Here is a 15,211-nt window from a genome sequence, read left to right as displayed (position 1 = left end):
CTTAGCAGACCCAGTTGCAACCATTATTGGAAATGTTTTGGAAACACTATACAATATTTGTACTTAACTGGGTTTTGAATCTTTCCTTAGAGAAACGCTTCACGTGTATTTTTAAGGTAGTAGCTGCTGAGATTTGTTGTTGTTTATGCATACAGTATTATGAGAGAGCGAGTGTGTGTGTGTGTGGCCATATTGTTACCTCCTCTTTGTGTGTGTTTTAGCGCTTCTACGTGGCCTCGTCTCGGCAGCTGAAGCGTCTGGAGTCAGTGAGCCGCTCTCCGGTGTACACGCACTTCAACGAGACCCTGCTGGGTACGAGCGTGATCCGTGCCTTCGGAGTGCAGAATCGCTTCATCGGAGAGAGCGACAGACGAGTGGATCACAACCAGAAAGCCTACTACCCTAGCATCGTGGCTAACAGGTCTCAACACACACACACACACACACACACACACACACACACACACACACAGAGGCAACATCTGACTTAGAATTTGATTTGGAATCGAAATCAGATTTTTGAATTGATTTTGATTCTGAATCAAATCAAACTCTCTTCCATGAATCAAAATTGCGCCTAGAGAAATTTTTCAAAATCTAAATTGCAATCAGGTGAAAGATATGTCTAGATATATACAGACAAAAAATTCATGTAAAACTGCATAATTAGACATATGTTCTATATATATATAGGTTTTAGAATTTTGAAATGTTTGAAACAAAGAAAGTAAACGTTCAATATGTAGAATATTTAATATTAAGAACTCAGCACTATTTCTAGTTCCCTGTTCAAATGTGAGCAGATGTGTGATATTGAGCATTTTAACTGCTTTATACTAAAGGTCCGATTTTCCTCATGTATAATCTCTTCTATTGAAGTGTGTGATCAGATGACACGCCAGTGGATTTGATCTAAAATGGATCATAAGATTTTTTGCACAAACTTCTGGAGACCATGCCAGCTCAAGTGCACACTGTCATTAAAGCAAAAACAAGGACGTACCAAATACTAAGAAACTGAAATTTGTATAAATATTTCAGATTTTACTTTTCACTCAAGTTGTTGTCAGTAATATAATTTGTAATGAAAATTGTATTAAATAAGAAAAGAATGCAAAAATAGAAGCATTTTCACTAGTGCTGTCAGACATCTGGACTCCACTGTGTATGATGTGTGATTTGTACATTGGGCTTCATTTATCAAGTTAAATACCAACAGATTTAACCGTACATTATTCACAGTAATATTCACACACGGTTACTATAATATTACATGTAACTATATGTATGTATATGTATATATATATATATATATGTGTGTGTGTGTGTGTGTGTGTGTGTGTGTGTGTGTGTGTGTGTGTGTGTAGGTGGTTAGCAGTGAGGCTGGAGTTTGTGGGGAACTGCATTGTGACGTTTGCTGCGTTTTTTGCTGTGATGGCCAGAGACAGTCTGAGTCCAGGCCTCATGGGACTTTCCATCTCCTACGCCCTGCAGGTCACATTACACACACACACACACACACACACACACACACACACACACACATATACATATATATATATATATATATATATATATATATACATATAGTTACATGTAATATTATAGAACATCCACAAAGCCAGTTCCTGAAACAATTCCTTTATAGCAGCTATAAACATTCACTCCCTCACCAGCCTTTATTTTTTTCTCTCTCTCTTTTTATTTATTTATTTTAATTTTTTTTTTAAACACAGCTTGTCCTGTTACTTATAAACCAGAATCCTCTGACTTTTACAAAGCACTGACACTGGAGACTCCTTTAATGTACAGTACTGTGCAAAAGTCTTAGGCAGTCTATTTTTTTTTTCAGTACAATCTTTGTTATAGATTTTTATTTTCTGACTTCTACATTATTGATTCAGTACAAAAACATTTTAGATTCCAAACATTAGTTTTCCAGCACAAAATTAAATGTTACAGAAAAATGTTTGTATGTCCGTAAAGAAAGCAGTGAATTACATAAGAGAGCATTTTTCAGAAGTCAAAGTCTCCAGAAGAACTGTGGCTGCTTCTGCAAGATGCTCAGTAACACTTACAGCTTTTGAAAGCGAAGTATATTGACTTTGTTTTATTTATTACTGTTTACTGCTCTTTATGGTATTTTTTAATGTAGAAACATTTCATTATTTTTGAAGGCATCTTTGCTGCAGCATTTCTTTGCATGTGCCTAAGACCACTGCACAGTACTATATGTTAAATAAGCAGGTTTTTACCACATCAACAGACACACACGTCTTTTAATCCGTTCTGCGGAGCGTCTGAGAATTAAACAGCGTGGTGGTGGTGGTGGTATAAAGGACAAATACACACTTCCTATCAGTAGTTTGGTGAAACTTTGCCTTTCATTGAAATTTTCTTGCGAGAGATCCTGACTAACATACAGCTGAAGAAACGACTCAGATTTCATCCTGTCTTTATTTCTTAAGTTCTTTTATATGTTATATATGGTTCCATAAACCTTTCTGAATTGTTGGATGTGGTAAAAAGCTGTATTATATTGATGTACTGTATTTATATAGATACAGCGTGCTCTGCTAATGGTCTCTGTCATTATGGCTCCTGCGTGCAGGTCACTGCGTCCCTTAATTGGTTGGTGAGAATGTCGTCGGAGTTAGAGACCAACATCGTAGCCGTAGAAAAAGTGAAAGAGTACGGAGAAACAGAGAAAGAGGTAAGTGCAGCAGTGTGTATAAAACACAAGGTAGTGCTGAAAAGCCCACGGATTGGCATTGTGCTTTGCAGGACAAGCTAGAATATATCAGATATAATAAATGTAATAAAATTTGTTACAAAATATAATAAAAATATTTAGGACTGTGGAAGTAGTGTTTAATAACATTTTTGTGTAAAAAATGTAGTGTAGTAAAGTTGTACGTAAGAAGTGTAAATACTGTGACTGTAGCATGTCATGTGTTTATCTTAAGATTTTTAACTGAAATTTTGCAGCATCATACTTTTTTCATTTGCTAATTTTTTTAATTATTATTATTATTATTATTATTATTATTATTATTATTATTATTATTATCATTACAGTAGTATTAGTTGGTGGTTTGTCGTGTGTGATGAGCAGTGCTGTGTTTTTCTCAGGCGGAATGGAGACTGGAGAAAAGCTCGGTTCCTCCCGGATGGCCCACAGGCGGCCACATCGAGATGCGGAATTTTGGCCTGAGGTACCGACAGGACCTGGAACTGGCCATCCATGACATCAACGTGACCATCGAGGGAGGAGAGAAGGTGGGCTGTGTTCCAAAGGATTCAATTAACTTGTTTTACCGTTAATACTAATTAAGCAATGTTACAATGCAGTAATAATAAAACCATTTTAAAACTAGGTGGGAATTGTGGGTCGGACCGGAGCAGGGAAGTCGTCTCTAACCCTCGGATTGTTCCGGATCATCGAGGCGGCTCAGGGTGAGATCTGTATTGATGGCGTGAACATCGCTGAGCTTGGCCTTCATGAGCTGCGCTCCCGCATCACCATCATCCCACAGGTACACAACACACACACACACACACACACACACACACACACACACACAAACAAATGTGTGTCTTTACATAACTTTGTCTGGCTTCTCTTATATAACCTACATCATGAATTTTCTTTCTTTCTTTCTTTCTTTCTATTGTTTTTCAAGATTCAAAAACTTTATGGTCAAGCTTCTTCTGTGTGTTTGTGTGTGTTTGTGTGTGTTTGTGTGTGTTTGTGTGTGTTTGGGTGTGTTTGTGTGTGTGTTCTGAGTAGGACCCGGTTCTGTTCTCCGGATCTCTGCGCATGAACCTGGACCCGTTCGATGGTTACTCTGATGAGGAGGTGTGGAAAGCTTTGGAACTCGCTCATCTCAAGAGCTTCGTGTCGGGCCTTCAGGAGAAACTGAACCACGAGTGTTCTGAGGGAGGAGAGAACCTCAGGTACTCCGGCTCACTCACTGCTCTCCTCGTCTCTGGAGAAGAGAAAGTCAGAGAACAGAGATGATAAAAAACATATTGCTGTGTGTTACTGATTACTTTAAGCTTTATTCTGTCACACACTCGTGTGTATGTTCTGTTTGTAAACTGAAACCTGAATCCTCTGAATCTGATTCTGAATCATTTGACTCTGAATCAAACACTACACTTTGTTAGAGTTCTTATGTGTGTGTGTGTGTGTGTGTGTGTGTGTGTGTGTGTGTGTGTGTGTGTGTGTGTGTGTGTGTAACAGTCTGGGTCAGAGGCAGCTGGTGTGTTTGGCTCGAGCTCTCCTCAGGAAGACAAAGATTTTGGTTCTGGATGAAGCCACAGCGGCCGTGGACATGGAGACGGACAAACTGATCCAGTCCACCATCCGCACACAGTTCGAGGAGTGTACAGTGCTGACCATCGCTCACCGCCTCAACACCATCATGGATTACACTCGGTACACACACACACACACACACACACACACACACACACACACACACCGCCTCAACACCATCATGGATTACACACGGTACACACACACACACACACACACACACACACACACACACACACTGCCTCAACACCATCATGGATTATACACGGCACACACACACACACACACACACACACACACACACACACACACACACACACTGCCTCAACACCATCATGGATTACACACGGTACACGCGCACACACACACACACACACACACACACACACACAATACCTGCTCACATTTTGTTTTTTCTGTTTCTGTAGGGTGCTGGTTCTAGATAAAGGCCAGATGGTGGAGTTTGATTCTCCATCCAGTCTCATTGCAAAGAGAGGGATCTTCTACAAGATGGCTAAAGACTCGGGTTTGGCCTGATTTAAAGAAAAAAAAAAAAAAAAGAAAGAAAGAAAAAGACAGAAGCAGCAGTCTTTCTGGCATGATCACTCTGAAATCCACTGTGCAGTCTAGAATGCAGCTGTCACACTGGATGTCCTTGTCTGTTCTAGAACACAGCAGTCACTCCAGAATTTACCGTCCATTCTAGAACACAGCTCTCACTCCGGAATCCACCCTCCATTCTAGAACACAGCTCTCACTCCGGAATCCACCCTCCATTCTAGAACACAGCTCTCACTCCGGAATCCACCCTCCATTCTAGAACACCGCTCTCACTCCGGAATCCACCCTCCATTCTAGAACACAGCTCTCACTCCGGAATCCACCCTCCATTCTAGAACACCGCTCTCACTCCGGAATCCACCCTCCATTCTAGAACACAGCTCTCATGCCAGAATTAACTGTCCATTCTAGAACACAGCTGTGGGCGGAGCCTGTGGGGAGATGATCTTTAACTAGCACTTTCTTTTCCTGCTGCTGGACGAACTGTTACTGTAGAGAAAGACTCAAATTTTTCACACCAAAAACAACATTGAGTAAGATGTTATTTTTGAAGTACAAAAAGAGAACTTTAGTTTAGTTTAATTTATAAATCGACATTTCTGGACGTGTCAATTTTCTTTCAGAACCTCGAGGCTGCCGGTGTGTCAGGGTCTTTAAAGCGAGATGTGTTAAAGGCTTTTTGTACAGTCCATTCAAGCTTTGGAACAAAACAAGGCCTTCTCTTAGTCCAACGACGTGTAGGTTTGAATCCATGAATACCTCCCACTTGCGTGTGCGTGTGCGCGTGTGCTTGTGTGTGCGCATGCGTGTGTGTGTGTGTGTGCGCGAGCGTGTGAAGCAGTCCAAAGATTACAGAACAGAAAGTTAATATAATTGACAGAGTCCTCTTAGGTCTCTGCATTATCTAATAAATAAACCTGCCATTTTTAGGAGAAAACTGTAAAAAAGACAGGAAAGTGGTGATGATCCGTTTCATTAAAACTGCGTTCACACTAGCAAGCTCAAATTAAAAAAATAAATAAATAGTAATGATGCAATAAAACAACAATCCAGGTTATTTGTTCTTTTCCTTAGAGTGAAATAAAACAAAATAAAATAAACAAGGTACCTAAATAAATATAACGTGGTGTCATGCGCGCAAAAAAAAAAGTTTGGATGCTCTAAAAATCTGGGTTCTCCTATTTGTTATTGGAATTTACAAACCACGCCCACAAGAGACAACATTAGCAGTTGTGCCACGCCCACAGGAGACAGACCTGGAGCAGTGTCACTGCTTCCTGCTTGCTAGTGTGAATGCACACTAATAACTGTAGCTGTATTAAAATTAAATATCGCAGGTTGCACATAATAGTATCATCCTAGAAGACAATTTTTTACCACTGACATTTCTATGATATTTCATTTCAATAGATGATGCCACTAGTACGTATGTCTACACTGGCTGCGTACTTCCTTTACAGGGTCGTAATCTTTTGCTTAAACTTGCCATCTTCGATACGACACATCAAATCTTTTTTCTGGGTTTCTAACAATACGACACATCATTTCTTTTTGCTGGGTTTCTAACAAAAAAAAAAAAGACGTACACTCAGGTCACATGAGGTACCAGCCCAGTTGATCGCATCATTACGGCGTCTTTGCGCACTATAAGGAAAAAAGACGTTGATTATATCAAATAGAGATCTGTACTGTGTGTCTAAACGCGAGCCAGTGCAGTCTCAGTGCTGGTCCCAAGCCCCGAAGTGCTGAGGGTTGCGTCAGGAAGGGCGTCCGGCGTAAAACTGCTGCCAGAATCCAAAATATGTGGACGGGTGATCCGCTGTAGCGACCCTGAATGGGAGCAGCCAAAAGAGGGGAAAATACTGTCTAAACACAGCAAGAGAAAAAAATAACCTTCATGATGTTGAATGTAAACTCGCTCTCTCATATCATTACATAATCGGCCAGTCTTTTATCACAGATTACTAAGCTTCATCTCGATTCGTGTGCTTTTTATTTTTCCCCCCAAAACATTATTGAACATTAGATCTCATTGTGTTGCCTCCTGACAGACTTTAGTACGGGAGACTTCTCAAATACTTTCTCAGGCACTTGACTTCTGAGTGGTACACGGTGCTGTGATGACGATTGAAATGATCCCTGATGTGTCCTTTAAACAGAGCTGCTGAGGTGAAATGGTGGTTATGTAAGGAATCAAACACACACTGTCATGCTGTTATAGGAAAATAATCAGTGACTGGGTGGAATTTTCCTATAACAGCACATCCTGAAGTGTTTTATTCCTCTTATACTATAGCAGTTTTACAGAAAGTACAATCTAACAGAATGACATGTCATGTTTTTATCTGTTTCTAGTTACATTTAATGTAGAATGTCTGTAAAACAAGTTCCTTTGTTATGACTTATCGGGTATAGACAGCCGTTTCCTCACCAGCCTCTCTTTAAGTTTATAAGACAAGAAAAAAAAAAAAACAGATACCGCAAGGTGTAAAGTCACAGATGTCATAAAGTTACAGCGTTACCTCTGACTGTTACAAAGAGCTGACAGTGGAGACTCCTTCCATAAACGTGGACGGAAAAAAAAAACTCCTTACAGAAAACTTCACCACATCAACTGTTATACGTGTTTGTTGCATAACAATAACGTATTAGAACCAGTGTGTTAATGTAAACCTGTGTTTGGAGTTGCACTACTGTCCGAACTGCTGTTATAGAAACCGAATCAACACCTTCTGACCAATCAGAATCGAGAATTCAACAGCGCTGTGGTGTATTTTTTAAAAATAAATCGAGCCCATGAAGAAGGTACCTCATGTTGTGTAACCTAATATTTTGTAGAAGGTCACTCTTAACACGTGGCGTCTCGTTAATTATTTGACAGGGAAGGAGACGTGGGCTAACGGTATATCCGTGTCGTAACACCGATATATATTCGTCATTCTAAAATTGAAGTAATGTCTAATGTTAACAATCATCTGTAGGTTTGTCATCCTGTCTAGGTTTCTGTAGCCACAATGATCTAATTCACTCGGTTTATTATGCAATAATTAATCATTTTGTGGCCACCAAATACATCTGGAGAAATATATTTTAATACATACTTAATATATTAGTTTGTCGCTTTGCCTTATTAAAAAAAATAACCACTATGTCATCTCAGCGTAGTTTCAAGTTGAATATAGAGATTATCGCCTCGTGTCCAGTTTAATGTGTTAACTATTTACTTGCCATGTTTAAGAGATTGTGCTTCTGTTATTTTTATCTATGCAAATTTTATTTAAAGCTGCTTCCTCTTCTTATATACAACAAAGATTTATTTTCCTTCTGATAATGAAGTCTGAATTCTTACATTACGAGCACTCCGTATCTCTACATATATCCAGAGCTATTTTCTTTTAAGCATCTTTCTACCTGCTGATTTTTTTTTTTTTTTTTTGTGCGTGAGTGTGTAATAGCTGAATGTACCAAACGCATCGTTTTATGGGCAGTCTTGGAGTTTATTACCAAACTTTTGCATTTCAAATACGCCACATTCATTTGTTACTTATTTATACCGTGTGCGTTTGTTCAGTATGTATGCGTATCGTTATTATTTGTAATATACATGCACTAGTTTTGAAGTGTGCTTCCTTTCATGAAACAAAATGTAGAGTTAAATAAAATAAATAAATAGTTTTGTAACCATTTTTGTGCCATTTGTAAATGTCACGAAAAGAGAAATGCGATGTCGGTAGCGAGAATAAAAGTTTTGTAACTTTTTAATGTCTAAGGTTTTACAAATAATTACCGGAGCATAGAATAACATTTATAGACTGTTTTATATGTAAGGAATTAAGCGTTAGATGTTATGCTGTTATAGGAAAATAATCAACGATGGCTTGGTGTGATGAAGCAGTGTGATCCTGCTGTGGTATTAATAATATATAAAGCTATATGATGATAGTTGTGTGTGTAAAGCAAACTGGTTTGTATTGAGGTAAGAGAAAGACTCCATGAAGCTGATATTCAAATAAAATTCTTGTTTTTTTTTTTTATTTAATCTTTATTTATGACCATACAGAAGACTTTATATATAAATTTTAACATTTTCCTATAAATATATATAAAAATACAAATATAATACAGTACAAAACACTCAGCACTGACTTGCAGAGGTTTTACATCACTCTGTATGTGATTAACTTCCTGTTCCTTCAGAGGAGGAGGAGGAGGAGGGATGAAGAGGATGAACAGATATACAGAATGAGTGAGGGGATGAGTGGATGAGAGGGAGGGGGAGAGAGAGAGAGAGAGAGATGAACACATTAGTAACAGTTCTTCTCTGAGTAACACTGTTCATGAAGACCTTCATCATGTGCATGTATAAAAGTGTAAAAAAAAAAAAAAAGTTCCAGAAGGTTCTGTCCTGCAGATCTTCTTCCTTCAGGAGCTGATCACGCTGCTCGTTTCTGCACAAGCTACACTGATGATGATGATGATGATGAAGAAGTCACACTAGCCCCGCCTCCTGGCACATCTCGTAGAAGAGGCCTCTCTGTGAGAGCAGGTTAGAGGGCGAGTCCATTTCTATGATAGAACCGCGCTCCATCACTAGAACCCTGTGGAAAAAAAAGTGGAGTTTGTGTACCGTGTGTGAGTGTACTGTATTTAATCCATGATGGTGTTCAGGGTGTGTGTGTGTGTGTGTATGTGTGTATGTGTGTATGTGTGTATGTGTGTATGTGTGTGTGTATGTGTGTATGTATGTGTGTGTGTGTGTGTGTGTGTGTGTGTGTGTGTGTGCGCGCGCGCCGTGTATAATCCATGATGGTGTTTAATCTCTGTATGTGTGTGTATATACAGTGTATAATCTATGATGGGTTTGAAGCTGTGTACCATGTATAATCCATGTTGGTGTGTGTGCGTGCCTGTGTGTGTACCGTGTATAATCCATGTTGGTGTGTGTGTGTGCACGTGTGTGCGTGCCTGTGTGTGTACCGTGTATAATCCGTGATGGTGTTGAAGCTGTGTGTGGGTGTGTGTGTGAGAGCTTGTATACCGTGTATAACCCATGATGGCGTTGAAGCTCTGTGTGTGTGTGTGTGTACCGTGTGTAATCCATGATGGTGTTGAAGCTGTGTGTGTGCGTGTGTGTGTGTGTGTGTGTGTGTGTGTGAGAGAGTGTGTGTGTACCGTGTGTAATCCATGATGGTGTTGAGGCAGTGTGTGTGTGTGTGTGTGTGTGTGTGTGTGTGTGTGTGTGAGAGAGTGTGTGTGTACCGTGTGTAATCCATGATGGTGTTGAGGCGGTGAGCGATGGTCAGCACTGTACACTCCTCGAACTGTGTGCGGATGGTGGACTGGATCAGTTTGTCCGTCTCCATGTCCACGGCCGCTGTGGCTTCATCCAGAACCAAAATCTTCGTCTTCCTGAGGAGAGCTCGAGCCAAACACACCAGCTGCCTCTGACCCAGACTGTTTTACACACACACACACACACACACACACACACACACACACACACACACACACACACACACATAAGAACTCTAACAAAGTGTAGTGTTTGATTCAGAGTCAAATGATTCAGAATCAGATTCAGAGGATTCAGGTTTCAGTTTACAAACAGAACATACACATGAGTGTGTAACAGAATAAAGCTTAAAGTCATCAGTAACACACAGCAATATGTTTTTTATCATCTCTGTTCTCTGACTTTCTCTTCTCCAGAGACGAGGAGAGCAGTGAGTGAGCCGGAGTACCTGAGGTTCTCTCCTCCCTCAGAACACTCGTGGTTCAGTTTCTCCTGAAGGCCCGACACGAAGCTCTTGAGATGAGCGAGTTCCAAAGCTTTCCACACCTCCTCATCAGAGTAACCATCGAACGGGTCCAGGTTCATGCGCAGAGATCCGGAGAACAGAACCGGGTCCTACTCAGAACAACACACACACACAAGGATGAGGAACGCTTCATACACAGCACACTAGATTACTGTAATCTTATGTAAAACCTAGGACCTAGGAATGGGACATGGAAAGGGAATATATGTGTGTGTGTGTGTGTGTGTGTGTGTGTGTGTGTGTTTAGAGTTCATACCTGCGGAATGATGGTGATGCGAGATCGGAGGTCATGCAGTCCAATCTCAGCGATGTTCACTCCGTCTATGTAGATCTCTCCCTTTGCCGCCTCGAGGATCCGGAAGATTCCGAGTGCGAGAGATGACTTTCCTGCCCCGGTCCGCCCCACGATCCCAATCTGAGTGACAGAAGAGAAACGCAGCCAGAGTGACATCCCTATGAATCCTTCCTCTGTCTTATCCGTTAGCCGTTTGACGATGTTGTTATAACGTTTACCTTTTCTCTCTCCTGGATGCTGAGTGTGATGTCCTTTAAAGCCCAGTCGAGACCTTTTCTGTACTGCAGTCCGTACTGCTGAAACTGGATGCTGCCTGTTTGTGGCCAGTGAGAGGGCAGGGACATGTTCTCCATCGACCAAGCTGCCTGTGAGAGAAACCGTCAGACTCAGCTGTTCTGATTTCATCTGGTTTTCAAACCTTAATTAAATTAGTGGTATAATTATTTCAGATTTCGTGATTATGGTACATCATGTCTAGGGATGTAACCAAGTATGCATACTTTAATTAATACATCATTCATAATGAAAAGATACGAACAAAAATATGATTTGGAGGTTTTAACTTTCATGCTGGCACAAGAGAGTGGTCAGAAATGAAGCTCGCAGAACAAACAAAGCCCACGTTCATTAACACAAACATGCTGTGCTGCAGGAGGTGTTCATTCGATCATCCTTAGTAGCTGCCTGGGCAGGGTTGCACTGGTTTAAATTAGGCTACTAGTTTTTTTATATTTTGGAAAATAGAACCAACTAAATAAGTTAGAAATGAAAGGAAGGAAATGAAATGAAACAATCCTGTGCACATGTCTAGTTGAGAAAAATCATGAACTCGAGTGGCGTAGCTGTAGTGATGTCACCCTCCATAGTGAAGCTCTACGGTGTGTGTCAAAAAAACAAAACCTTTTGCTTCAAAACACTGTACGTCTCTTAATTCGTTCTGCAAAAAACACATGACCAATCACGTCCGAAGCTTCACTTCAGCACACAACCACGTGACTAGTTTGGAACGTGATTCAAAAGAAGCTCAAACCCTGGCACACTTTTCGAAGGTTATTCAAGGAAACAGAGGTTCGAGTTAGTTACAGTGATTAGTGAAGATGCTTATACAGAGATGCTTTGTAGTTATGGAACCACCAAAGAAACAAGGACTTTCTAAAGTTTGGGAAAAATAGGAATTCGTATCAACAACTAAAGTTGTCTATTTATAAGAAATTTGTAGTAAAATGTGTAAGAGCTTAGCTTTGCCCATACCAACAAAAAAATATCAGGGGGTTGCTTTTTGATAAGTAATATCAAAATATAAGTAACACAGCATTAAATAATGTTACCAGTTGACTTTATTGTTACCTAAACCTGGAAACCAAAACCCTACTGCAGCATCCACTAGGAGCTGCACTTCATGGTTTCGACCACAGGATGCCACTAAGTGTGCACTGTGTTAAAAATCTTCGAGTAATGAACCGTTTTTCGATATATTTGGGAGGAAAGCTTCATTTGCCAACACTGTGTAGCTGAGATTGAGGAAGTCCGTATCTGGGGTTTTTCCAGTGTTTCCACTTAACAGGGTTCATACCTACTTTTAAATAATCCTTCAGGTTTAGGCCACGCCCACAGTAAAATTTAAATCCAAATACAGACACGAGTATTTAAAGCACTACACAGGTACAGATAGTGTCACTGTGTTACACCTCTAATGATGTCACAACCCTGATTTCACCCAAATCGGTTAACAGCAAGTCAGCTACTACTGGCGCTGGATTCTGAGACTGTACCTCTTTTGGCGTGTCTGCGTACTCTTTCACTCTCTCTACAGACACAATGTTGTTTTCCACATCTGTCCATGCACGTACGATCCAGCTCAGAATGCCCGTCACCTGCAGAAATACAATCAATAACACACATAATGCTTAATTATTTAAAACTATATACCACGTGATGAGTGAATGGCTGAAATATCACTTCGTTTTGACATTTTGTCCATTCAGGATAGATAAATAGTGAACTCCATAATTATTGGCAACCTTCATGAAAGTAAGCAAATTGGATATGTATGAAATAAAACATTTAAGGAAGTGCTGTTAGGGGAAAATAATCAGTGATGGGGTGGAGTTTCTGTTACCACCATGAAGTTTCCTATCACAGCATCCTCTTACACCACAGCAGTTTGTCAACACGAATCATTTTTTTGTTTATTAACGAAGTTAATGTCATACTTTTTACCCATTTATAGTTACATTTAATGTTGTGGGACTTCTGCAAAACATGTCAGTTCCTGTTCTCACTTACGTTATAGCAGCTATAAACAGTCATTCCCTCACACGCTATAAGACAAAAACGCAGCTTGTCATGTTACTGAGAAATCACAACGCATAAACGTTTCTGTCCTGATGATGTCAGAAATATTAAACTTACAGCTTTAACACTGATTAACACAAAGCACTGACCCTCCTGCCTAGTGTACTATTCAAATATTGAGTTAATCTTTACAGTATGCAGTAATTTTACCCATTGAAGGGTGCCAATAATTGTGGAGTTGACTGTAGATGATTAGACAGACAGATGAGGAGATGCAGAGTGTGAATGTGTAATGCGGTGCCTCTTTCTGCTTTTCATATTTATTCTCTTCCACTTGCCTACCTGAAGAGAGTGTGACACGGCCAAGCCGACGATCCCGGGACTCAGAGATTCTCTTCCCATCACAGACAGGATCGCAGCTGCGAGGACCAACAGGTTCCCCAGAAACTCTAGATTGACAGCAAGCCATCTAGACAAATCAGAACACGAGTCAGGTTATGGTGGAACAGGATTCGCTAACATCAGTCTGTTTACCAGTTCCAGTTAACTAGTAGCTATAACTTCCTGATGTATTTAGTACACACAATGATTCTGTGATGTGTCATGATTGTGTGAAAACTCTGACCTGGTGGCGACGAATCTGGGGAAGTAAGAGGTTTGGTTGTGATCCACTCTGCTGTTAGCCTGCAGGATAAACCTCTGCTGTTCCGCAAACGCCCTGATCACGCTCGCTCCCTGCACCGTCTCGTTGAAGTGTGTGTAGATGGGCGAGCGGCTCACCGACTCCAGACGCCGCAGCTGGCAGGATGTAGCCACGTAGAAGCTCTAAAAATCACATCAATTGAGACAGAGTGCATGTTTGAGCATTATACATTACATAGTGATTATTTATTCAGCACCTTTTATATATTTAACATTTCGAGACCTTGGAATTAACAAAGCTCTGTGGTATAACATTCATAAAGTTTTGACCCTCTGTAAGCATCTTTAACAGCAGTGCAGCTGCAAATCACAGATTTGTATTAATGCTCTTGCTCTTATGCTATTGTTTCTATAGTAACAACTCAATCACAGGGAGACCTTTATTTAACATTTATGGAAGGAGTCTCCAGTGTCAGCGCTTTGTAACAATGACACGGGAAAATCCTCAGGAGAAACAGAGGAGAAAAAATGAGAAGCTTATGAGGAAATGACTGTTTATAGCCATAACGTAAGTGAGAACAGGAACTAACTTGTTTCACGGATGTTCCACAACATTAAAGGTAACTATAAATGGATAGAAATTATGATGTGTTGCTCATTAATGACAAATCGACGTGGTATAAGAGGAATAAAACACTTCGGGACATGCCGCTATTGGATAATAATTAATTTGGATAATAAATAATTAATTCAGGAACCCTGTTTCATCACACCACCCTGTCATTGATTAGTTTCCTATAACAGCATGTCACAGAGTGTTTTATTCCTATTTGGTTTTTAGTTAAAGCGATAATGTGACATGCAGATCAAACCTGGATGAAGACGTAGAACAGAGCGAGAGGAAGAATGACGACTCCGGCGAAGGGCGTGGCCATGAGCACGATGATGCAGACCTCCAGCAGTTTGAACACGTATCCCAGCATCATCTTAAAGGCGTCGGGGATCATGCAGTCGATGGCGTCGACCTCCTTGGAGAAGCGGTTGAGCAGGTTTCCACTCAGCGTGCTCTCGAAGAACGACATGGGCGAGCGCAGGACGTTACGCAGAAGGTCCAGGTGAAGATGGTGAGAAGCGATGATGCCTCCTAACGAGATGGCTATGGTGGTGGCGAAGATGGCGATCCCTGAAATGAACACAGAGATACACTTACTGGCTGTACAATATTAAAAATATAATTAACATTATAATGTTCCAGTGTGATGGTGCCTGAAAACTGTA

At 40.5% G+C, this 15,211-nt stretch overlaps 2 protein-coding genes across 3 annotated transcripts in view; one reads left to right on the top strand and one right to left on the bottom strand.

The window, feature by feature from the left end:
- Positions 1-7,454, top strand: part of abcc1 (ATP-binding cassette, sub-family C (CFTR/MRP), member 1) — a 41,356-nt gene extending 33,902 nt beyond the window's left edge. For both annotated transcript variants that reach the window (XM_026916046.3, XM_053239430.1), the window contains 8 exons: positions 222-421; positions 1,368-1,494; positions 2,612-2,713; positions 3,133-3,279; positions 3,378-3,536; positions 3,791-3,957; positions 4,247-4,441; positions 4,750-7,454. In XM_026916046.3, coding sequence (XP_026771847.2) covers positions 222-421; positions 1,368-1,494; positions 2,612-2,713; positions 3,133-3,279; positions 3,378-3,536; positions 3,791-3,957; positions 4,247-4,441; positions 4,750-4,858 — 1,206 coding nt within the window. In that variant the 3' untranslated portion in view covers positions 4,859-7,454. The remainder of the gene's footprint in view (positions 1-221; positions 422-1,367; positions 1,495-2,611; positions 2,714-3,132; positions 3,280-3,377; positions 3,537-3,790; positions 3,958-4,246; positions 4,442-4,749) is intronic.
- A 1,287-nt stretch (positions 7,455-8,741) lies between these two features.
- Positions 8,742-15,211, bottom strand: part of LOC113528556 (multidrug resistance-associated protein 1) — a 34,194-nt gene continuing 27,724 nt past the window's right edge. Inside the window, exons 23-31 of the mRNA XM_034310007.2 lie at positions 14,806-15,116; positions 13,917-14,116; positions 13,634-13,760; positions 12,769-12,870; positions 11,215-11,361; positions 10,958-11,116; positions 10,624-10,790; positions 10,142-10,336; positions 8,742-9,480 (exon numbers count right to left, since the gene is read on the bottom strand). Of these exons, the coding sequence (XP_034165898.2) occupies positions 9,372-9,480; positions 10,142-10,336; positions 10,624-10,790; positions 10,958-11,116; positions 11,215-11,361; positions 12,769-12,870; positions 13,634-13,760; positions 13,917-14,116; positions 14,806-15,116 (1,517 nt within the window). The 3' untranslated portion in view covers positions 8,742-9,371. The remainder of the gene's footprint in view (positions 9,481-10,141; positions 10,337-10,623; positions 10,791-10,957; positions 11,117-11,214; positions 11,362-12,768; positions 12,871-13,633; positions 13,761-13,916; positions 14,117-14,805; positions 15,117-15,211) is intronic.

The sequence above is a fragment of the Pangasianodon hypophthalmus genome, chromosome 13 (genome assembly GCF_027358585.1).
Source record: "Pangasianodon hypophthalmus isolate fPanHyp1 chromosome 13, fPanHyp1.pri, whole genome shotgun sequence".
NCBI classification, from domain to species: Eukaryota; Metazoa; Chordata; class Actinopteri; order Siluriformes; family Pangasiidae; genus Pangasianodon; species Pangasianodon hypophthalmus.
This window is presented reverse-complemented; position numbering and strand designations above follow the sequence as displayed.